The sequence below is a fragment of the Enoplosus armatus genome, chromosome 24 (assembly GCF_043641665.1).
Source record: "Enoplosus armatus isolate fEnoArm2 chromosome 24, fEnoArm2.hap1, whole genome shotgun sequence".
In the NCBI taxonomy this organism is placed as follows: domain Eukaryota; kingdom Metazoa; phylum Chordata; class Actinopteri; order Centrarchiformes; family Enoplosidae; genus Enoplosus; species Enoplosus armatus.
Window position 1 is genome coordinate 10,142,910 of NC_092203.1, and position 25,613 is coordinate 10,168,522.

Sequence of the window (25,613 nt, forward strand, 5' to 3'; positions counted from 1 at the left end):
TATTCTACTTTAGACTTCTACTCCACTATTTATAAAGTAAATATTCTTTTTACATGTTTCCGACAGCTCGCCTATTAATACATACAATAAATAATTACATTACCCAGCAGAAGCCTATGTTCAAATCACTTTCCTATAACATAATATAACCAGTTTTCTTTTAAAATGGACCATTCTGCATAATGAATACTTAAGCAGGCCTGGTGCCAAGATAATAGTGAGTTTATAGTAAGCCTTATTTATTGTCATCTCCTATAACGTATTTTCGGTGACTTAACATTATTTCAGGTGAAAATGGCGATAAATGCTAAATTAGTCGATTAGGATGACATATTTTCCCTTTATAACATCTTTACTTTAATAAATCAAACAAAAATGAACAGCAAATTAATGCAAATTCGCCCACATTACCTTGTAGTGGTGTTATATTGTAGCGGCCATTTTCTGTCAGTTACGTTCTCCTAAACTTTACAGTGCTAGCTAGCTAAATAAGCTAGCTTAAACGGCTATTATTTTATCTACCTAGCTTTTCTTAAATATTTTAGTTGTTTTGTAAGCTAATCCAGACGTTAAAAGTAGGGTAAACAACTATTTAGTCATGTATCATATTAAACTGCCGGCTTCTTGAAATAAAAGCATTTGTTTGTCTTGCTTTTATGTAAGCTAGGCTAACACAGTAACGGCTAGTCGTTAACACTGCAGGCTACAGGAAGTGTCCTGTCATGTCTCACTCTGAGGTTCAAAGTTCATTTTTAATCTACACAATCTCACCATCCACTTATTAAATAATATCTATTTCTATGTGAAATTTACAGCCATTATCTCACCTTTTTATTCTTTTTTTCTCCGTATTCCCAGGTGGAGTTTGGTGTGTGTCAGCGTGCTCTCCTGTTCGACCACTAGAGGTCAGTGTGCAACAAGAAACTATGGCTTTAAAATGATGCATGATTTTAACTCTACACTAATTCAATAAACCTGCTTTTTAAACTTAGAATAACAATAAGAAACATAACGAGGAAACAAGAAACAGGGAGCATAAACACACGTTACACACCAGGTTATTCAAGTAAGAGTGACCATGTTTTTAATATCTTAAACATCTGTGCAACATTGTTCAAAATGTTACATCACTGCATGACCTGTAATGTTTCACAATATTTACAAAAAAATGCTGCTTACATCAAACCATTAAAAAAAGTCCAAACAATCTCAAAATAATGGACTCTGACAAACTATCCCTAGCCCACATTAATGCAAAAAGAAAAAATAAACAAGAGCAATCAAGTGCACATCATACTTCACGCAAGTCTATTTTTTGTAAAGTATATATTAGTGAGAAAATATATACTTAATTACAAGTTGAAAAAATAAAATACTGACAATGAAAGGGTGGAAGAGGAAGAGGGAAATGAGATTCAAAGAGCGGAAAACAAACAAGTTCACCAGAAAAAAAAATAAAAATAAAAATCACACTCACACCTCAACACACACGCACACAACCACAGGCGGGAGGAGGAAAAAAATAGACTGCACAGACCATCTCAAACACAAAAATGCTTTGAACTCTTGACCACAAATAACATGAAACTGATATAACAGATCCATAACACATGGGTTCCCAACATGAGACCGGGTTCCTGCATGTCATTGCACAAAAAACGGGAGGAGGGGGAGGCAGAATGAACTTTACCGAAAGAGCTCGTGTTCTCAACACCAAACGTCACATTTTGAAAACGGCCGGAGGATTTCCTTGCCACAGATTACAGTAAAAACTGAGGTTCTTGAAAGTGTGCACGCTGAAAAAAACAGGAACATTTTGACACACTTGCGTTGCCACAAACTTGACGTGAAATTCTCCTCAAACAAGTCAAACGCACCCACATGTGTTTGTCTGATATTTATCTGTGAATACTGATATTTTTTGACAATACGAGGATTTGTTGCTACAAATTCAGCTTCTTTGAAAATGTCCTTGAGTTTTTCAGTGAGCACACGGCAAAAAAGGTAAGAAATGGTTTGAAATAAGTGAGAGATCTCATTAGAAAATACATCATGTACACATGAACAAAATACGATGTGTTGAAAGTGTTTACTTGGCTGTAATTGAGGCTCCTCATTTAGGATATAGGGTACATTATAAAACTAAGTACATCTGTGGGACTCGTCGTCTCCACTGGGGTTATAAAACGTGCACATCCAAAAGTTGTGGATATGTTTTAATAGTAGTGTTTTCATGTTTTACTGAGTGAGAAAGAAAATAATCTCTTTACAAAGTAGTGTTCTATTTGGTTTTATTTGTAATAGTTGGGTTCCTTTCTATAAAGTAATGGCATTTTAGTGAAACTTTATAAGCTGGAGATATCAGATGTTTTGATAAGGGTGTATTTCCTCAGTACAAATTGAAATAAAATGAACAGCTGTGTGTACATGTAAAAAGGTAAAGCTACAAATAAATTACTACTTCATGGCTCTTAGATGATGAAGTGACAGATTTGTTTTTGAGAGTGCGCACGTCAGAGGAGATTTTGAAAACAGGAAATTACAGTCTAAGTTGTTGACGGTGTGTACAAAAGAAAAGGTTTCAGACAATCAGAGATGCAGTGTTTCTAAGCTGTTGATCTTTGCCATCGATTGGTATATTGCACTTCTTCTATTCAATTCTATAGTGATTTCAGGTTGTTGGTTGGTTTTGATCTGGAGGAGCAGGTGTGTGTTTGTGTGTGTGTGTGTGTGTGTTTCACCTCCGTTTCACACCAGCTGATCCAATACTGGGCATCACTGTCGATTTTAAGACAGATCAAGTGATGATTCTGCTTTGCGGCTTCAACCTTTAGATAGCTAGTAGTGTTAAAACTGCATTTATTACCAACATAAACGCCGTCTGCCTTTTCAGATGTGCATATTCATAAATAGTATGGTCTTGTAGGCAGACGTTATTACATTTCTTTTCCTTTAACTAAGAAAAAAATAACAAAAACAAGTCAGAAAGCCTCACTGTAAAAAAAAAAAAAAAAAAAAAAAGTGTTATCTGTAATGCTCACTTCTTAAATAAAAAGGGAACATGACCTTTGTAACGGACTCTGAATACATGATCTATTCACTGTTAAAAAACAAAACAAAAACATACATATACACATATAAGGCTTGAGTTCTCAACTCTTGGTAGTATTATTGCCATCTAGCATATTTGTAAAGCTTAAAATAAATATGGAGTACTGTACATAAATAATTTACATCAATAAGCAAACAAAAGAAAAAAAAAAAACACAAGGCCCCTAAATGTGAGAAATTCCACCGAGTTCGTGTTCCTCATGATAATCTAGACTCTGCCTCTGAAGTTGGTTACTCGACTACAAAACGACTACAGTCATGGAGAAAAGAAAAATCACTGTACAAACCAGCACGAGAACGTAATCACGACAACCAAATGACATAATTCATCAGTGCAGCCTGTGATTCTTGGTTGTAGCTGAAGGAAAAATCCACCCAGAAACACTCTTAGTCGTGATGTTGTGTTGCATTCAGGGTCCACCTAATGTGCTTAGTGTTTTATAACTTGTCAAATGTTAACATGAAGTGATGAAAAAAACATTATGGTATCAAGTCTTTGTAAGAGTGGGGCTGATTTTAGGAAATAGACCATAATGCAATGCAGCCACAAGCTTTGTGTTTCTAATAAGGGCTTAATGAAAATATAGTGTGTTTACATGCTACTGCAGTGCATGTAAACACACTGACGGAAGCTACAAACTAGCTAGGTAGTTCTTTTTTAAACCAAAAGATATTCTATTTACAGTAATATGAAACAGAGAAATGCTGCAAATGCTGGAAGCTGGAACCAGAGAATTTGAAGCATTTTTTTTTTCACAGTTTTTGCTTGAAAAATTACAAGCAATTAATCGATTATCAACAAATAGTTTTCAGCTCTACCATCGGGCACTCGTGAGCCTTCATTGGGAGTAATTCCAGAAAATCTTGGGACTCGCTAACTGTTCGTTCACCAACATCATTGCTACACTCTTATTGTGAAACTCCTGAAGTGCATATAACATCACAAAATGACACTCAGCAATGTAAATGGTGGATTTTTCCCTCTAAAAATGGCAGGTAACCAACTTTCTTTTGTCTGCCAGTAACGATGGTTGGTAAACCCAAACAAAATCACCTGCCAACCAGAATTTTTTTGCACAAAACTGGATCTCAAAATATCATGATTTTGCCGTCAGAGTGACTGGTGACATGCAGATGCAGATTTACCAACATTCGTCCGGCCGGCGGTCATTTCCCACCCTGCTGAGGGCAACATTGAACACTTGCTGCTGGTAAAGTTCATTCTGGGTTTTTTTTTTAAATCTTTTCTTTTCCAATACAAATGAACACTGGTGTGAAGTGACTTTTGTAATGGAGAACTCATATACTCATGCCTGTTCCGCTGCTGTTCCCTTACAAAAAAAACAAAAAAACAGCACGTCTTACAGTTCATCATATAAAAGCTTTAGGCTGTATTCTTATTTATCCTATGCATGCGGCCGTATGCAACCGCACTTCTGAATAGAAACCAAGACATTGGTACACTTCTGCTTTGTTTTTGTACAATAAAAGATAAAATGTGCATTAGGTATGCTTGTACATGACATTGTACAATATTTACATACAATTCTTAATAGCATGAAATTTCAGGATTATCTATATACATATTGAAAATGTATCAGAAATATTTGGACTGTCTATTCTTCTTAAATATGTAAGGTAATGCTTGTAGCTTTTTTTTGTTGGTTTTACTATCTTATACTAGAAAAAAATAGTTAATTCAGTGAGCTGTAGACAAATCGCAACCGTTTTTGACGTTTTTCTCTATTTTTTTTTTTTTTTTTTTCTACAGTTAAAACTGTATTGGTGATTGGAGTTTCCAGCACCTTCTGTGGTCAGTCATTAAGTCAAGTTGATATCATGGAACAACGATGTACCACTGACAGTCCATGTGTAGCACCTGTTAGAGAGCTCAGATCGCATCAAGGCTGAACGGACGAAGTCTCCGAAAGGCTTTGAGGACGTTCTTGGGCCGACACATTCAATGTTATCTGGATATCTTCCTCCTCTTCGGCTTGGGGAGCTTCACCTGACGGTCCCTCGATGGGATCTGATGGCAGACGGGCAGAAAGAGACATGACGGTGAGGGCTGGACAGGTAGGCGGAGTGAAAGCAATTACATGAATGATTTCTTCATCTCTCTTGGAGATCAAGAAAGGTGTAAATACTCACTGTGCCCGACATTTTATCCAGCTCACTCATGGCCTCGTGGATAGCAGCTTCCAAGTGATTATTCAGTTTCCCCGGTCTGTTGGACAACATTTACATTTTACATTATCTACATTTAACATGATGCAGCCACACAGGGACTCAAGTGTTTTTGCTTCAGGGACCAAAACACCATCTTAACCACTAGGTGTCAATGCTACCCTGGACAAACACCAACAAATGAATCATGTAACTGATCATTCGCTAAACCCCTGTCAAGCTTTGGATTTCTCCACACGTTCAAGTGTTATGCATGGAGCTGTAGGAAGAGCGGGAGTTTAGAGAGTCGTGTCATTTCTTTCCAAAAAAACAAAACAAAAACACAAACCCAAGGGCAAAAGTGTAGAGACTGGATTAAACTGTGAATTTATCAGCTCTCACGTAAGCTGCAAACGTTTGCATGCTTGGCTAACTGGCTTATAGCTTACAATAGTGACCTACTTCCAAAGCCCAGAGTTAATACATCATTAATAACTAAACTATTTTGTGGGGTTACAGGTTATGTTAGAAAGACAGGACAACACAACTGGATCTGTCCTGCTCCCCCGAGATGACTTTAACAAACTCGTACTCATTTTCACATGAAAATCTTTATGTCATCAGTTGGTGAGGATGCTGATGTTTTCCCTGCCCCCTTTTACAGGACTGACTTTCTGATTGCCTCGCTAGCTACAGCTGATAAAATCCGCCAGCGACGGTTGTCATTTTAACTGGGAAAACTGTACATCACAGAGTAGAAATGAGACACCTGCTTTCATCTACCTCTGTCTGAAATAAAGACCCCATCCACAAATTTTGAGTGGTAAATCTGCCACTGCTATCATTGTAAATGGCAAGCTCAACATATGTAGCAACAGTAACTAAGGGTGTGGCCTGGGGTCAATTCAGGCAATAATAAGAGTAAGACAGAAACCATGTTTTTAAAATAGTTTTTCACCTTGTTGTTATTTACTGGAGCAGGTTTACTTACTTCAGGCCTCTTTTGGCGGCTCGGTCAAGTGCCTCTAAGTCGTGAGTTAGTGTTTTTAGCTTCTCTGGCTCCACCTGGATGGAGACAGGAGAAAACATCTGAGTACATTCAGGACTGTTTGGTAGCAGATTGAGATTTTCCCACCAACCACCAGAAAATGGTGTTGAATTTGTTGCACTGTCTACCAGTTAATTTGGCAGTCATCAGCAGTGGGACCTCTTCTATTCTGAAATCCTGATTTGGCAGGTAAAATGGTGGTGTTGTTTTTTTTCATTGTGGAATCCATCTGCCGCTATGGCCAGTGGACAAAAATTGCTCGTTTCCTTCTGACTTTTCAGTGTTGCAATAGATTTCCATCTGGGGAAAACTTTGTTGCAGTCAAACACAACTTATTCTGTCATCTTGACTCTGGCAAGCATCCATCTTACACTGGAAAATAATGTGGTGCAACCCAACACTCAAACATGTTTACTACGGCTTTATGGGAGACATTGCTGGCTGGTGAGTTTGTCCTGTAGCAGCTACTGAAATCAGTGTGCAGTCTTATCTCATCTGAAAATTCAAGTTGGCTGGTAAAATAATGACAGGTGGTCACAGACGGGTTCCTCACCTTGGCCTGCTCCCGCAGCTGCATAGCAGCGCTGTGCACTTGTTCGTCCCCGGCCAGCTTGGCAGGCCAGGGTGGGAAGCCCTTCAGCTGGCCCCAGACCAGCTCTCCCATGTTGAAGGTCCTGGACCGGTAGTGAAGCAGCTCTGAGGAGGGAGAGTCCGGCTGCCGCAGGTCCTCCTCGCTGCTCAGGCTCTTTGTGTCCGAGGGGCTGGGCGCCATACCGTTGAAGTGGCCGTTGTAGTGGCTGTAGTCTTTGGCTGTGGCCAGAGGCCCCTCCAGGCTAGTGGAGGAGCTGGGCGACTGGTCGTCCCCCGTCAGCTCCTGCCGTGGGGGGCCCAGGACTTCTCCGTAACCCCTGGTGCTGAAGTGGGGGGTGGCGCCGTTGATGTGTGCGCAGCGTTCCACCATCTGCTCCAGACGCTCCTTGTAGTTAGCAGGTGTCCGGCTGCAGTTGTTGAAGCGATAGCCATCATCGAGAAAGGCTTTATCGTGGGCCATGGCCAGGCCATGGTCGTTGGACCCCTCAGTGGGACAGGGAGGGGCGGGGGCCAGGCTGGCGGGTCGCTCCATACAGGGACTACTCCTCACTTGGGTAGAGCACTCCAGAAACTCCTCACCACCCCAGGCGCTGTTGTTGCTGTGAGCGTCGAAGCCTCCTCCGTGCTGCGTCTCCCCGTCCCACTGCCCCCTGGGAGTTCCACGGCCAGGAGAACGGAAGTAGTCGTTGGCCTCGGGGCCGTCTGGAGTGCTCTTCCCTGGATCCATGTTCTTCTGACCCCGTCCCAGCCTCACCTGCCTCGGTCTGGCTTGCTGGGGTAACGCCTCCCCCTCCAGGTGCCCGTGCAGGACTGTGCTAACTGCTTTGGGGAGGTTGACGGGCTCCCCTATAGAGGCAGTGAAGGCACTCATGGCGCTGAGGGCAGGCACTGGACTCGCCTGTGTGGTCCCGCTCACTGTGGTGGTTATGGTAACATGCATGCCCTTGCTGGCGGCGTCCACCACGGCTCTGTAGATGGCGTCCACCGACTCTGGGCCTCCGCCGGGGCCCCTGTCAGAGCCAGGTGTACCTGCTGGAAGCCCCTCGCCCTGGGCCTGTTGCCCCTCCGCAAACTGTGGGTGCGACAACATCCCCTGCTGTGGACACAACAGCAAGGTCACACCATGACGGAAAATGCTTTTACAAATCTGAAATGCTGCAGAGGTCAAAATGTAACTCATCTTCCCACCTGGTAGTTCTGGTAGAGGCAGGCCAGGGAGCCAGCGTTAGCGTTGTTGCCGTCTGTGTAAGGTGGGTTATCAGAGAAGTGCTGCTGTCCCTGGTAGGCTGGGTGGGAGGCCACCCCCTGCTGCATGCCCTGGTGGACCTGCTGCTGGTACATCTGACCTCCGCCGGTGTTGACGTGTGGCTGCAGGCCGCCCATACCACAGCCAAGGGATGAGGGGTTTCCTGCAAAACCATTGGGACATAAGATACGTGTCAAATGGATGTCAAAGCAGCACCTCTGTGCCTTCAAAACAGACTGACAAAGAGGGAAAGTAATGATGCGCTAAGTTTGAACTGTTCTCACCGGGCCGAATACAAGGAATTTAAACAATCCAATAAGCTCACATTTAAAGAAAAGGATCAAAACAGACGTATACTGTTATTATCATTACCTATTAGGTATCTGTGTTCATATCACAACACCAACAATTTGACTTTTCCCACATTGGTAACAGAAAATTCAAGCAGAATTTAAATATCTGCATTTCCATTCAGGCTTCTGCGAGCAATTTACTGTATAAAAATACCAGAACAATCTTTTGGAGTGGGCAGCCCATATAAATTCAATACACAGGAAACTTTGGGAAACACTTTGCTAACAGATTTATATCCCAAAATGTGAATACTACGCAGAAACAATTTAACAACAGTTGTGGTGTTTCTCTCAGCTGGTGCCGACACTATCAGTAGTCAGTGCGATACTACTCTCTGTAGACCAGTTCAGTAGATTTATTCCCTTTCAAATTTACTGTGCCCACCAGAAAATGAATGGCAAAGCTGGGCAAGTGTTCCTCAACAGAGGCTTTGACAATATAAGAAGAAGCTGCACATTAACAATCTACTGGACCCAAAACGAACAGACGGATGCGCTGCCAGATGTGCGGTACTGACAGACTTGTTAGCAAAGCGTACAAGGACACAACATGAGCAACATATATCAAGGCCACAGATGTATCAATGAATGAAGAGAAAGCCTAACAGCAATGTTATGCAGACAAAGCCAAAGCAAATACAAAATCTCAGAGGCCTAACGCTGTGTTTTGTGTGTGTGTGTGTGTGTGTGTGTGTGCGTGCGGACGAGTGGCGACTGGAGCAGCTGGTGCGATGCTACGTAGCTGAAGGGCAGCTGTGTGTGCGCTCCATTTTTTTTCCTCCTCTTTTCTTTCTTCCCCTCTCGCTCCTCTCCAACGCTGAGAGCCACGACTCGGCCAACCCCCTCCCCCTTCCTCCCCACATCCTCCGCTACTGCTATGATATAGTGACGGCTGTTGCCGGGGGAGGTTGCCATGGGAACCGAGTGATGATTGGTGGTGCTGTCCACTGCCAGGAAGCTTGTTGGGGGAGTTGGGTGGGTGGATGAGGGGGGTTACGAGGGTCGGGTGGTGTGATTTTAGCCTGCTGGGGGATGGGGGGGGCGGTCAGCTGGGTGGCAGGAGGTCTGGGGGGGTTTACAATGAACTTTGGGGTATTTGTTGGCGGCAAGAGTGGGAGGGGGGGGTGTTCAAAGCTCACTTGCTGTCTAGAAACAGATGGTTAGAGGCTAATGCTAAAAAGCCACTGACTAGGCCACTTTCAAAGAGCTTTCAGTGCTCTTAAGATCCCTAACATGTCATCCAAATTAGCTTCAAGGAAGTGAAAATCTGCGGAGCCACTCAGAGACATAACATCTGCCATTTGGTGACAGAATATTCTTTTATCCCGAGAGCCTGTGAGTGCTTATGTGCTTCTGCCAACAGGGGCCCTAGATCGTGGGAGGGCCTTTTTGAGGAACTGAGGTGAGTTAATTCACTGTATTCTGTCAGATTATCATTGGTTTCTTCTTGTATTTCAAAAAACCCTGATCAGTTTCGGCCCTCTAGAGGCACCGCAGAGCAATGTTTGGATGACAGGGTTCCCTAATTGTTTGCATCACCTGTTCAACGGTCATGACACAAGGATGTTTTAGAAAAAGCTTGCAGTTTTGGTGAAAATACTGAATGTAAACACAAAAACATGATCACTTACCACGACAACTCTGCACGGTCGCGTTAATCTCCACTTTGCGTCCAAAAAAAGCCAAATTATTTTGTTTATAATGTTCATAAAAAAGTAAAAAGTGTCTAAATAATAAAACCAGGCATAAGCAACAGGAGGAGGCAACAGGTTCTGTTCTCCCTCAGCGTTAAACTCCATATGGTGTTGAGTCAGATGTGCCTTCATGTTGGTTCAATTATGATGTGAAATATTACTTTGCCATGGCTGTGTTTACAAACAGCTTCAGCCATATCAAGCTTTCTGTCATTCTTTAAAATGAAGTCTTGGATTAAAAGCAAGCAGGTGCTGCTAAAATCCTCTCCAGGGTGTCATTATCGATCGATGTGTGTTTTTAGTTTTACATTACAGGTGTGTCCGCGCTACAGATGTCCTGTATCTGGACCGATCGGGGCATATTTTAACGGTTCGGTATCGGCCAAAATAAAGCAGAAAATCAAAATCAGATCCTTTCTTTATTGTTTTGTCCGCCTCGACCTGCTGGGGTTGCAGCGCTGCCCTACATTGCGAGCATTTCGCTCCATATCACGTGTGTCAGATACACATTTAATTTACATTTAGGTAAATAAAAGTATGGGATCGCATTCTGTATCTGCAGAAATTAAAAGGTCTCAGATTGGGACAACCCAAGTCCACTCACAAACAAAGAAAGTGAATGTGTTTTTTCAGCCAAGCACTTGTTTTATCCACTTTGAACACAACTACATTCTTCAGATATGCTGATTACAATTATCTGGAGTCACTATGAGGATATCAAAATAGGAAATGCTAAAACTGCTATTTGAAACAACGGTTTTCCTCCCAACCCTACCACACACAAACGTCACAGGCTACCTCCTCACCTACACAGGACCACCTGAATTTCAATGACTTGACTTGGGAGAAAATACAGAATAATGGGGCACCTGGTGATAAGAACAGATGGCCTGCAGCAGACCTTGGTGATATCTCCATTATAAACCATATGAGGACACACAGACACACAATGAATACATAAACACATAGTCCAGTCCCACAGCAGGCAAGACGGGGGGAAAAAAACAAGATCTAGGTCTTTTCAGTGCTTTCGAAACAAACGCTAACATGAATGCGCGTCCACACACACACACACACACACAAAGAACATACAGTCACACACAAAGTCATTCACTTGCACACAAATAAACAGAAGCACACACACTGTAATACACAAGTAGTCATAGACATGCACACACAGTCATTCAAACACACAGGCCTAAACCCTCATCAAAGGCTTCACTCTGGTCTCTATTCAGGGTCTATCGTTACTATAGCGACCAGCTAGCTGGGAGAAGCTCTTTAGAGCGCCCTATCTGGGCTGCTTCCCTTAAAGTGTGATCCAGATCCCATTTCCATCTTCTTACACCATTGACTGATGCTTGCATACAAATAAAACAAAGAGAAACACTGGCTGACTGACAATTAGCTGAGCTTCCAAAGATGAGGGGCCTGCTCATTAGCTCAGAGATACTGGAGGAGACCGACTGTCTAGGCTTGGGGCCTATCACCTAAAGCCTTTGGTTTTTAGTTCCCTCATAACCATAGAAACCACATCTTCATCCAACCACTAGCTTATGAAGAGGGAGGGAGGGGGATATACACTTATTAACTGCACACGATATCAACACCACCATCCAGCCAGAGGGAGGTCAGTCTGGACTGTGGCTGCTAAGTTTGTGTCCTGTCAGTCGTATTGAAATGTCACCAATTATTATTTTATAAATGGAACTAGTGGGATTATTAAACTAGCTGCTGAGCATTTAAATCTACCAGTTGGGTAGATGTAATTCAGAGAAATTATCAATCCAATCATTTTGCTAAATTTAGTGCTCAGGATTATGAGGAGCTTATATTGCTATTTCAACTATTGATAACTGTGGGACAATAGTATAATAAGTAGTCGCTATGATGACTGGAATCACTGTCATGCTCACATCATAAAAATAACTGGAATTTTAGCCATGAAACACAAATGTCAGATATATGTCATGTTTAGAAAATATTCGAGCTCCATTGTGTTATTTATTTCAGTATAAATGACAAGAAATTTAAATCTTTAGCAGCAAACTATTGAAAATCAATAACTTTCATGACTCTGATCAGCACTATCTTCTTTCTACATATCGTACAGTTACAGAGCAGCGCTGATGTCTCACCTGTATCAGAGATGGTCTGTGTACAGCTTGCGTCACCACCTCCATGTGTCATCACCACCATGTTAGTCCGCCCCATACTGTGAAGGAGGTTCTGCTGTGAGGGGTGAGGGCCAGGATGGGACAGCGGTGGAGGGTTAGTGTTGGGGCGTCCCAGTGGCATGCCATCAGGGCCCACCGGTCCACCTCCTGGCCCCATAGGCCCACAGTTACTCATGGAGGAGGTCTGCATCTGGGCCAACATGTCAGGGAACTGGCCTGGACGAGAGCCCAGATGGCCCCCAGAGGTGTCAATGTTCTGGCAGTGCTGCATGGCATCTCCCGGACCCCGCAGCCTCTGCTGAGCTAGGAGGTTCTGCTGAGGGCCACCAGGGACTATACCTGTGCTGTCGTTGTAGTGCAGCTGTGCAGCTCCTTGAGGACCAGGCCCTGGGCCGGGGCTAAGACCTGGACGATGGCTGTTCCCAGCCAGGCTGTGGGAGCTCTGGCAGCTCATGGACTGGAGAAGCTGGGCCATGGAGGTGTTTGGGGGAAGGTTTCCAAGTCGGCCCACTTTTCGCAGCTGCTCAGTGGCACTGGGCCCTGGCATCTGGGGTCCCCCCATGCCTCGCTTGTTAAGCATGTTGTAGACCATGTTGTTACTGTCGTGGTTTACAACAGCGCCACCCGACGACTGCCTCCGTTTGCGCATGGGGTCCCTCTGCTGGGCCATGAGCTTGTCTCTAAGAGCCGCCCGACCACTCTGGCCCTCAGGAGTGTTGAGCAGCATGGTGGAGTTTGGCGGGAGCATTGGGTTTAAAGTGCTGTGTCCCTCCATGCCTCGAGGGCCGCTCATAGAGCCGGGGTGTCCGCCACCTCCTCCATTACCTCCTCCACCTGCCCCCATGCCTGCCATACCAACACCACCACCAGCCATGCCAGCAGTGCTGTTGCCAGCAGCGCTGAGTTTGTTTTGATTTGCTAGCTGTGCTTTGGCTGCGGCTGACAAGAGACTGCTGGCGGGGAAGGAAGCGGCATTCTGTTGGTTGAGGATCTGGTTGAGGGGCATCCCCAGGAGTCCTGGGTGGCCCTTCTGGGAAGCGCTGGGGGTTGCCAGAGAAGAGGATGACGAGGAGGAAGAGGTGGGCGAGTACATGGGGTTGTTGTGCTGCTGGGTGCCAATCGAGTTTCCCATCCCAGGCAGCAGCTGGGAGTCTTTGTACTGATGGAGTGGGTCAGTTTTGTTGGTGGAGGGGCTGGAGGGCATGGCTGGCCTAGGAGATCCCATAGCTGACCTGGGGGAACGAGGAGGGACCTTCATGGTGCCACATGGGGCCTGGTGCCCCGAGGGCATTGCAAAGTTCCCATGGTCAGAGGAGGTGGAGGATGAGCGTGAGCGATGAGGGGAGGCCTCCATTCTCCCAAGGGCAGGCCCGGCCACGTGGACAGGGGAAGTGACAGGGGAGGGGGACATGGAGGAAGCTGGACCACCCTGCTGAGTCCTTTGAACATGGCCGCCATGCCCCACAGGCCCAGGCTTCACTGTGGGTAAAGGTAAGTTGCTTGGCAAGGGAACAATGGCGGGAGGGGGTATGTTTACATTCATCATTGGTACCTGAGAGTGGATGTTAGGCTGGAAGTTGGAGGGGTTTGGGGTGTTGGTGTGGGGCTGGCTGACTAGCTTGCTGGGTATGGGATCCAGGATGCCTAAGGGGTCTTTTTCAGAGGTCAACTGCCTTTTCTGAAGGGCACAGGAAGGTGGTATGGATGGAGGAGGTGGTACGGGATGCACAGGGGGCTGAGTTTTATGGTGAAACGCTGCACGGGGCATATCCATACCAGGGGGGAAGTTCCCCCGGGGCATGTTCATGTTCATGACAGGGCTTTTGGCAGTGGCCGTCGGAGAGAGGGGTGTGCTAGTCCTCCCTGTCATGGCGCAGGATGGCTGGCCCGCAGGGGAGCCATGGAGCATTACATTGGGTGGGGAGAGAGGTGTCCTAGTGTGGATGGAGGCTGAGCCAGGACTGCCGGCTCCTGGAAACCCACAAGGATTGGTCCTTGGAAATCCCTCAGGGCTACCTAGAGTGTCTGCACTGGGAGACTGTGAGCCATCTCCATACAGCTTAGTACTGGAGGGAGGCGGGCTCAGCATGCCCCCATACCCAACCCGGTAAGGGGATTTGGGGCCTGGCTCCCCACTGCCCAGCCTCTGCAGCCTAGGGTACCCAGAGTAGAGCTCTGGCTGCTGTACTCCACCCATCTCCTGGGGTGGATACAGCCTCTGCTGCTGCTGTTGTCCAGCTGCCATCATCATCTTGAAAGGATTCTTGCAGTCCGGGCCAACAGCATTGGGCAGGCCATCGTGGAGTTTAGTCCTTATTGCTCGTTGAGTCGTGGAATGCACAGCAACCACAGATGTTGTACCTTGAGGCCAAACAAAGCACATTTGAGTTAAATCAATACCAACACCTTGGACAAAATATTAGGCAGGGCAGGAAACTCAACACTTAACCGAACTACTTGATCTCTAGAACAGAAGACTATGGATTTACATGTGCTCGTACCTCCCCCTGGACTGGTCAACGTCAGAGGTGGGCGTGTCATGCTCTTGTGCAGCGTGGCCACAGCCAGAAGCTTCCTCTTGTGAATGCAGAGTTTGGTGACGTCTTCATCTGCTTTCACATCGTCCGCCGTCCTCTGCTTGACAGCGGCCCCTGGGTCGAAGTTGAACACCTGAAAAAAAAAAAAAAGATTTGAAAATTCACAGCTACCCATCGTTGTGTTTTTTACTTTTTGTCAAAAAGATGATGCTCCTAGAAGTCTTGCCATATCTTTAGGTTTCATACTCTGCAGATGAAAAGACTGAAAAGTTGCACGTATAATGAGATACAGAGTCAAACCGGTAACTCTTTTTAAAGTTTTGTCATTTTCTGTCGATAGAAGACAATTTTAGGGGCACATGGAAAAATGGAGGGAGGAAGATGTTTTGTGTTTACATCTGCTTTATTACAACATAAATAACCAGCCTGATCTGACAGACACAGTGCGTTGGGGACAAATTTAGCTTCAAGAGGGATAATGGGTCTGATTATCCCATGTAATGTGATACAGTGGACATCTCATAACACCCCGACATTTGTAGTTTGGTCCTTCACAGAAATGAGTGGAAGTGGTCAGCTTGAATTTATTTCATACATGCAGAGCATATGGAATAGGTGTGGAGAAGCAGATTATGCTGCAGGACTAGTTTGAGAGCTTTCTCTGGACATTTTTAGACTTTTTTTCCCACCGTAAAAACTGGTCACTATTGGAATTCATTGTGACTGATTAATTCAAGCTGACCACAGCCACCGTGCTCCGTGAAGGACAAAACTACAAAACTTTTTACAGCCACCTTTCAAGCTGACAGGGGTGACTTTTTGATACTCAAAAGACCATTTCAACAAAAACAAAACCATCACTTTAACAATAGCCTGTCAGGAGTTGTTTTCACCTTGGTTTGACTGGTGTGACACCATTTCCTCCTCACAGACATGTTTACTTCTCATCCCTCCCTCTATCCCTTTCCCTCCTTCCAAGCTGCGGTAGCGAATGTCAAATAAGTAATGTGTCCTATCTTGAGGCCAAGACACGTCAAGAGACGATTGTCTGCTCTGAATTAAAATATCACATATGTCTGAAGGGGCATTTAGCTAACACTCATTCGCAGTGACTTGCAGCAAGTGCAAATCTGTAATAAGTGGAAAAGTTCCTGATCATCAATCATAACATCTGCTCCAGATGCCAGTCCATTTTTACAAGCAATTACCAAATGTAACAAACAGTTAAATGGTGTTTAATTCTTGCAACATAAATTAAATGTTAAAATTAACAAGCCTTAAGTGAGGCCCGTACGAGGCTTATGGAACGTTAAATTAAATGTTTTCTCATTTGTGTTCACTTAGTACTGAAATAAAACAATCAATCATGGCATAGATTGAAATTCAAGTGTTCAAGAATACGACAGTGGTCAAAACCCCTGCGTAACCAAGCATTCACTGACTTTTACTTCTCCTTCAGGAGTAACTCTGAGGGGAAATGTACCAAAGAAACTAAAAATCTTCTCCTTACAAAAGGAACTTTTAAGTGTTAACACTTCAAACAGCAGGGACGGGATCAGACACACGATTCCCCAAACTAAAGCCAAATCCTCTTTGACGTCATCTATTAGCTGTTGCACACTTGAAATGACATGTGGTTCACATCTTTTCACCTCACAGTGAACAGCTGTAGCAACATCCAGTCTAGGACAGAAACGTCAGAAAAGTTTAGCTTTGATTGACAGTTCTTAATCCCTTCGGGGACCTTGTTTAGCTGTAATTTTGGGACAACAGCATTTTAATTTCATTTGCAGATTGGGACTTCCATCTTCATCTTTAATTAGAATATCTTCTGGAGCCTCGTTAAGATGCAGCTGTAAAATCTGCTGTGTTTTAAATTAAATCAGTGCAAAAGCATTACCTTGTGGAGGATGAGTGGGCACTCCAGGCCGCATTTGCAGGTTCCATCCGTCAGCAGGTAGGTCTTCACCTGCTCCAAGCTGGACAGCACCGAGCCACTGGGACTGCACACAGAAAACAACAACGTCAGGCTGAGGAGAGTACAAATACCCCTTTTATGAGATCACATGTTGCAGCACTTATTCGCATTGTTTGTGAAAATCATTCAATATTTTTGCTCCTGAAAACGGATAATATTTTGCGTTTAACTTAACATTTTCATGCAGAAATATTACAAAAGGTTTAGTTCTCCCACCACAAATTTATTCCTGACTCAGAAGAAGAAAAGAAACCATTGCACACTGAAATGCTCCACTGACAGACACACAAATGGTTTTTTTAGGTGGGTTAGCAGCTCCTTGAGGCAGGTTTTGCTGCAGGTTTTACAGGCTTGCAACCATGAAATCAAACAGTAAAATCCTCCCACTCCACAGAGCTACACACGGTGAAAGTCTTCCATCCATATGAATTAAAAACAATAATTGAAAACATTTTCAGGACCTATGAAGAAGGAGAAACCTGTATCAGACTGGCAGTGGACAGCAACTGGACAGTGTCACTTTGAATAAAAAGTACAGTAAGACATAAGCCTGAAAAGTTTTGGAAAGCCTGAAAAATGCCACCAATGAAAGACGAACAGTATGTACCATTTGGTTGATCCTATCAAAAACACTGATAAGTGACTGAATCATCATTCACGGCTTCTGTGAGGATCCACGGTTGCACATCCCTGCAGCAAACACACACTTTAAATGTAAAAGAACATGAGCAACTACAAGCGTGCGGTGACAGTATCAGGCCACGGTCACAGAAGTAGACAGGATTCTTTCCAACACCCAAAATAAACCTGACACCAGCCAACTGCTTTAGTTCATTGTGGCTGGTAAATACACGTGCTGGTGTTCATGTGCCGGGAGGGACACCAACTTCCAGCCTACAAAACTCGGCGGCGGGTAAAGGATCAGACTCATTAGTGAAATTTGCCTGTGACATTCAAAATTTGGAGTTATTTTCCCGTCCAAGCAAACGTGTGGGCTGCAGTTCACCTGTGTCGAGGGATCGCTTGTTGTTACCAGCAACCTCCCAAAGTACAATACGTTCGAGAGACTTTTACAGCTAGTAGAGGCCGAATACTCTGCAGCTTCTCGAGAACAGCTGAGGGAATAACCATGACTCCACACAGCGAGCAACAGCATCGAAAAGCATCATCTGCTTTTGGCCACATTATGCCATTTTAAGTCATTTATTGTGCAGGAATGTGGGAATCTTTGGTCCCATCGTCTCCGATGTGAGGATTTGCTTCTTTTGTCTGTTTTTTGTCTGAATTTTGGACTGTTGTTGCGACAAAACGAGCAATTTGAAGACGTCAAAATGATGCAAAGTCATTAAGGGTACATCAAAGACTCGCAGCTTAATTTTAAATTCAATTCGGTTCCATATTCAGATACAGTATTTCCATTTTATTGGTCGAAATTTGTCAAAATATTAGTCTATCTTCATATGACGACCTGCTGCTTTTTTCTGTTATATGATAACTAAGTTAAATATCTCTCTGGAGATACTCCTTACCTTTTGTATAAGACCCCACCGCCGTGCTCCACCCTGCGCTGCCAGCCAATGGGGACCTGGACAGGGACGGCCTGCCTCTCATCTCCCGCCTCACAGTCCTTTCCGCCATTCATTGCTCCACTGGTTTTACGCTCGACACCTCAGAGGTATATCTATCAGACATCAACCAGTGTCTTCGCGATGCACGTCATGTTCGTCTTCCAGAGCCGTAGTGGAGGAGGTGGCGGGAGGGTTGCGGAGGTGGGTAGAGCTGCAGGTTTATGCTTCAACGTAGGACGTAGGCTCTCAGGCGGAGCTGATGGGTGGGTGGTTGGGTAGGGTGAGGCGAACTCACAGCAGACCCTACCCTTTGAGCTGCTTCATGGCTACAGTGCTGAACGGTGCGTCGACTTCCATTACTGCATCTCGTCGTTCAGAGCCGTCCGACTCGGAGGGATGCTAGCTGAGAAAGTGAGGATGAGGAGTCGGCATGCGCTGCGCTTTCACAGGAAAGTCTTTTATTACTGATTCTTTACCATTTGTCTTTTGCCAGCCAGGATACAGTCCCTCAGTCGGACAAGTAGAGTGTGTTCAACATATTGGCTCCCAAACGCAGTTGGGTAGTGGTTTTCCCATGGTTCCTGAGAGGGCAGAACAGAGGAGGAACACACATGAATTAATGGTCAATAGTATAAAAGCTCCTTCAATTTTTCACACCAGGGTTTTCATTTACAACCAATTATTTCCATTCTCTTACTCAAGGGGAAAATGCAAATTTTTTAGTGTTTTACTACAATGAACAAGTCGACTAAAGTGACAAATATGTCGTCCAGCAAAAACGGGGTGACCAAAAATTCAATCCCTTCATTATTCATAGTCTTGATAATGGTCTGTCCCTTACTGGCCACCACACACTGTGACAATTAAATTGACTCTGAATCAAGCCAAGACATCCCTGCATACAACAAAAGGCAAAAACGCTTCTCATCTCATGGTGCAAATACTGCAGGCTTAAAATAAAACATGATATAACCAATTTAGACATCAGAATTGTGTCATAAAGAAATATTATATCATCAAAATGTGACATTATGGGTAGACAACAAAAGAAATCCATTTCATTTTTACGCAGTAATATTGGCAGTTTCTCCCCCTCTCTCTGAGAGTGATTTTCAAACACTGGTAGGAGCCCATCAAAGCTGGTAAATCGGGCTGAACTCTGTATGTGAGTGATGGAGCTCCATGCAAAGCCTCCTCTCAGCCGCCGGTGCTGCTGACTCATAACTGCCCTGTGAGCTGCCGAGACCAAACCCAGTGACACCACCAAAGAGGAAGAGAGGTAAGGAGGGTAGTGCTACCCGTGGCACGGTAAAAATGAGGCAGCAGCTAAACGTATTCTGTTTATCTGGAAATACGCAGCAGCAACAGTCGCACCTCATCATCTCAGGAGAGGTGCGTAGCTTTCTATCAGAGAAACCACCACATCATTAAAACCTCATTTCCCAGATCTCCATGTTTGGAAAATGCAGAGAAAACATAATTTCTATTGTTGTGTTCACATTGGAGGAAAAAAAAACGCATTATTTTTCCAACAAGAGCTTAGCGCAGAGTAGCTGTTTGAGGATGTCTCCGGCTGAGACTAATGTTTAACCTCAATTTCTTAAGGTTTCTATTTTGTCTTTTTTGTGTGCTCAAATCAGGAAGAGACAGGAAGGATACAGAGGGAGGAGAGTAATGTGCAGCAAAAGTCCTGGACCAGATTCAAATCAAAGACATTTTGATTAAAAATGACATAGGTGCCTTAGCCAAATGTTTTCATCTCAACCTTTGGCAAAGCAACACTCCCTAAATCTGCCACCTTGCTAATGTGAAAGCACAGATTTAAATCTCAACTCTTAGCATTTTACTGCCCATCTCTCCCCCACCATTTCCTGACTCTCAAGAACTACCACGTCCAAATTACATATGGTACCTGCTAATCTGTAACCTCTTACTGCAGACTGATCTTTTTTAAGATCGGGGTTTTTTTGCTTTTAGTATTTATTGTTCACGACAAAAAGACAGAAAGAGACAGACAGGGAGAAAGGACCAGAAATGCAGCGTAAATTCAATCATTTCTGCACTGGAAGCATCTTAAGGTGGATAAAACCTGTATTTTCTTCTGTGCATTAACAGGCGTAGCTTTGGAGCCTACGCACACAGCTACTGCAGCTCATAGTCAAAAATGTTTCTACATGTCCGGTCTACAGATACATCACGTAGGGGACACGGTGATTTGTTTGCGTTTTCCTCTGTAAGCTGCTCATACCAGTGGAGACTGCTGAACATGGCGACGACGTTAAGGAAGTTGAGGAGGACTGCACTGAAGTAGTCTTGACAGAAGGCGAACTATAAGTTACCCGAATGCAACTACAGTTATACAAGGATGTGCATAGCCAACCATCGCTTCATATCTGTGACTCCAGAGGCGATGGCTACACTTGTCATTTCAGTGATCAGCGATTGATCTGGTTGCATTAAAAAGAAAAAAAAGATTTTGCCCAGAATTTGACTTGGAAATAAATATGCAAGTGGATCCAGAATTTAATCCTATAATTACATGTTCCCTCATGTCCTCAGTGTGTCCTGTTGTTGTTGTTGTTAGTATCACGAATGAAGTTGGGCAGGAATGCCCTGAATAAATGACAGCATCACCGCAGAATCACTGATGTCTGCGATTTGAACAACACTGCAAAAATGGTGCGAGTGACATACATTTTGCGGCACCTCGAAGATAAATCTGATCTATTTGAAAAGGTGAAAGTGAAAACAATCAACCAAAATCTAAATTATTTTCCATTTTCCTCCCGAACATAACACTGGAAACATATTTTAGGGGGGGAAAAGAACAAGTTTTGGCAAAAAACCTGCCTTGCACGTGATGGGAATTCTACACAGCTTGGACTCAATCCAGCTGTAAACTTCATACAAGCAGTATGAAATGAGAGGAGGACTCAGGGAAAAAAGGTAATGCAGAAAAGGACATAAATAAAAGGAGACTTACAGCAATGCAGTCTCAGAAAGAAAGAAAAAAAATGTTTTGGATAAGAAATAGCATCAAAATGACAAGTGGAAGCACAGCCAAAGGTTGAGTAACCGAATTTGCGGTCCATTAAGGATGGAAGCTTATGTAAATGAAAATGTTTTATCCCAACGTCCAACTTTTAAAGAATATGATCAGACAAAGTAGCTTGTGTGCATTTCATTACGTGGTCATGTTTTCCTTCTATCATGTCGTGGTTTGTATCGTGATAGTTGGTATGTTTTGTTATTTTACAGTGACATGAACGCGTCCTAACAGCTCTTTATTTACTGTAGTGATTTACTCAGTCACGCAGGTCTATCCAACCCTCAGTCTCTTCTAATTGTTCTGACTCATCCTGACCGGAACAAGAAAACAAACTTTTTCATCTTCTAGCTGGTGAACTTCACTCAGAGTTCAGATCAGAACAAGACCCTTAAATGATGGCTGCAGGAAAACACAACAAAAGTTTTCCAGTATTCGGACTGTACCAACCAGAGTACGAAATGAATGAATTAGAAGAGACCTTTAAAATCATGGGAGCACAATCTCAGTCCAGCACAACCTGCAGTCCTGTCTCAACGTTATTCAAGGTCTGGTTAATTTGTCACACACTAAACATCATGTATGTTATTGGCAGATAAAGCTCGTGTTTAGATCCATCTGGCACAGACAGGTTACACCAAGAATAGGAAATTAAATCAGGTGCATTCAAGGGACTGATTTCTGATCAGACTTCTGCTCTGATTTGATTCTTATCTGTTGAACAGAGGGAAAAAAAAAACAAATTTGTGTTCAGCCACACAGTTAAATCACAGGATTGTGGTGATATTATATGTCACCTTGAATACGGAGGTTTATCATGTAACATGAACAATATAAAAAGGTTGACAAGGCAGCCCAGGGCACGTTTATGGTCACGACTGTCCCTGACCCCTTCTGAACATTTGGTGCATTTATATCTGCATTAAGAGCTGTCTGCTTGCGCTCAGATCTCTAAAAATGCATTTAGTGCTAAATGAACAGGGTCTGACACATGTTGCCAAATAACATTACATGCACAAAGCATGTACTGTTTGTGGAGCATCATCCTCGACATGATAAAAAATAAAAAAGGTACAGGACACAAACTGTGCAGCATCAAAATGGTCCAGCAGTGTGCACTGACTCCTCTCACTGAACCACAAGATACCTACCGCTGCTCTTTCAGTAACAGGCTAGATTAAATCCATTAATTCTCAACCTAGCTTTTAAATCTTGCTGTAACCCCATGGAGTTGGCTATGGCTAGCTTTAAGAGTAAATTAGCCATATTGTCCTGCAGCAGCCTTCAAAGTTGACAGCTACACAAGTTGGCTACGTCGCTAGCTACATGACAAGACTTTTTTCCTAAAACTGGAGAACATGACAACCGCTTGTGTACATTACCAACGCAACCATAGCTGCCTGAACGTTAGATAATAGCCAATTAGCTTGGCGAACAGTAGCCAGGCTGCCTATCAACTGTGCCAAGTGTTGCTTTATTAACGTTTTAGCGACAGCCGTGTGGCGTTAAATGTTGTTTAGATTATCACAGGGCGAGACGTGCAGCTTAAACTCCATCGTTTGTGGGCCTCCGCGTTAAAAAGTGGCCGTGTCAACAAGCGGAATCAGTCTTGTCTGACTGGGCTTTTTGATGCATTGGACACAGCATCTGAACTAGCTTGGGGTTAGCATGCCAAGCGTCAGCTGTCTAGCTACCGTTAGTTAGCTAGCCAACTAGCTTGTTGTAACGAAAATGAATTAGAGGGCGAGCTCGGCTACGCTGATAACGTTTTAGCATTTAATTGGCGAACCGTAACCGGGGTCTTGCACGTTGAGGCCCCACGACCCAGTTTCCGAGTTCAAATTGTCGAAGTAAAAAGCAGCTAGGCCCGCGTTAGGTTTCGAGCCAAGGGGCCAGGCAAGGCCAGGGCCAGGCCGAGTTAGCACGGGTTAGCTTAGCATGCTAGCTACCAGCCGTGCAAACCCGTTGCGTTTGCAGAGAGAGAGCGAAGAAGAAGAGAGAGACGCTTTTCAGGCACTAACGTTTCTGTCTGCGTCAAATCAAACCGTAAACAGTCCGTTCTCACCCGGGCATCCCGGCGAATGCATACCGGCACTGAAACAGTGAAAAGGACGAGCAACAGTGCGTTTCTGACCTTTGGAAAAATAAGAATAAGAAACCTACCCATTAGTTCTCTGCCTCTGCTGGTTCTCCTACACTGGGATATTGGAAATGATGGAGAGCCGCACTGCGCATGCGCGGCAGGAGCAGCCAGCAGTTGGGAGAGGTGATGCACGTTACCTCCAGATACATAACCTCTGCATGGCAAAAGTTTGGAATAAAATTATGAAAGGAATGAGGAACAACTGCATACGTGGGTGGGGTGACTCACACAGAGCCGTAGCTCTCATGGTTCCCACAGTGGGGTCCGGGGGTCTCCAGGGGCTCCTGGGGGTGCTTCAGCTGGCCTTGGCAAAATGAAGAACAGTTCATGTATCTGTTATGTCACTTATTTGACTTTAGTCCTGTGACAGAATATAAAACAATGACCTCTATGATTATCAGGTTGCACCCTTCTTATTTATTTGTTGACAACTGAATAATAATAATCTGAGCCTGAGAATCAGCATTTAAATTAAGGTTATTTCAAATTAATATTAATATTACATTCATCTTGAATTTGAAGTAATTGCGTAGGCCTTTAGGTAGACCATAGCTTAGACTATTTGGTGTAATCTTTGTCAAAAATAAAAACATACATGATCTTCACTGTGATGGATTACCTACTACATCTCAAGCAAGTCCGTACATATTAAATATATTGTACATCGAGATGAATAGAAACCAATGGCTGCATGGAAGAAAGAAAATATTAAATAAAATATTTCTTTGGAAAATATAATGTGTATCTGTATCTGCTAAAATATGCAAAACCACCAGTGTGGTTCTTTAAAATACAACACATAAACCTCAGTATTAAATTCAATAGAAAGTAGTGAACAGAAAGCCTACGTGATAATGTAATACTCAAAGTAAATACAAATTCATTGTCAGGGTTAAAAGAAAATCACCCCCTCGTTAATGTAATAAAACACACTAATAATAATCCCATTAACAGGAAAAGAGTTATTTTGCTAATCGCTTGGAGGTTATGTGTCATATTAATGAGGCGCATTGTGCTAACAAGATTATTACACTATTAACTGCAAATTGTTGTAATGTCAATAATTAATTACGTTAATTGGAAGGTTTCACATTAAAACTTTTAGCACCGGCTGTATCACCTCAAGTCTTTTTAGCATTTCATCAACCGTTATGAAACAATGCCAAAATATCAAGATTTATGAACAGGATAAGGATATAAAATATTTAAATTGACAAAGACCAGACCAGCTGGGAGAATTATGGAACAAAAGATCAGTAAGGTGCTCTTGGGCAAGGCACTGTTTTCCAGTTCAGACTGTGTTTAAGTGTCTGAAAATCTGAAAATATAAACCACAGTGGTGCTGAAGCAGAAACAGATAATTTCCCTGGATAAATAAAGGTCAAAAAAGCTCAGAAAAGCATGAGTTCAGTCATCTGAAGTGAAAAGAAGATGCAGCTCAGGGTGCAAATGCTTGAATTTTGTCTGAAGGTCAAACCTGAGGAGACGATAAATTAATTCAGTGTATGGCTGCTGTAAAAGGGCCGCTTCATGTATTTTTAAGGGCAAACACGGAGCTGAATGTGTGAGCGGAGAGTTGTATTTTAGAATAATGTGACAGGCTAAATGTGAGCGGAGACTGGGGGACGATTTGTGAGATATTTGGTGGTTTATTGGTGCTTTTTTTTTTACATCAGTCGACCAAAAGCCACAGGAAGCCTTTAAGTATCTCCAGAGCTCCATCATCATTGTGAATGAGTAAAAGATGTTGTTATGCAGGCAACCCACGGGCCATTCAGACGAACCATCCCTCCTAATTTTATCAAGATCAGAGCGGTGGTGGCAGTTATGGCTTTACAGATTTAAAAAATAAATTAATAATTACATAATTGCCATGTTAGGGCAGTCACTGTCATTTGTTTTGAAATGTTATGCATCAACCACATTTTGTCAGAATCACGTAGATGTTTTCTAAA

At 43.6% G+C, this 25,613-nt stretch overlaps 1 protein-coding gene across 1 annotated transcript; it reads right to left on the reverse strand.

The window, feature by feature from the left end:
- Positions 1-5,077: 5,077 nt before the first annotated feature.
- mbd5 (methyl-CpG binding domain protein 5) lies at positions 5,078-18,543 on the reverse strand. The gene is made up of 9 exons (XM_070930806.1): positions 18,431-18,543; positions 16,824-16,926; positions 14,888-15,056; positions 12,348-14,747; positions 8,105-8,325; positions 6,879-8,012; positions 6,269-6,342; positions 5,263-5,338; positions 5,078-5,140 (listed from the first exon to the last, which is right to left on the reverse strand). Exons 1-9 carry the CDS (start codon positions 18,541-18,543, stop codon positions 5,078-5,080), a joined length of 4,353 nt encoding a protein of 1,450 aa, XP_070786907.1.
- Between the last annotated feature and the right edge of the window lie 7,070 nt (positions 18,544-25,613).

What these genes read in the sequence shown, in the direction of transcription:
- mbd5 (XM_070930806.1), bottom strand. Translation starts at nt 18,543, where the DNA reads ATGAATGGCGGAAAGGACTGTGAGGCGGGAGATGAGAGGCAGGCCGTC. An exon ending in GGTGGGGTCTTATACAAAAG is followed by an intron (nt 16,927 to 18,430) that starts GTAAGGAGTATC and finishes TTCTGTGTGCAG; the next exon opens with TCCCAGTGGCTCGGTGCTGT. An exon ending in GCCTCTACCAGAACTACCAG is followed by an intron (nt 8,013 to 8,104) that starts GTGGGAAGATGA and finishes TTGTGTCCACAG; the next exon opens with CAGGGGATGTTGTCGCACCC.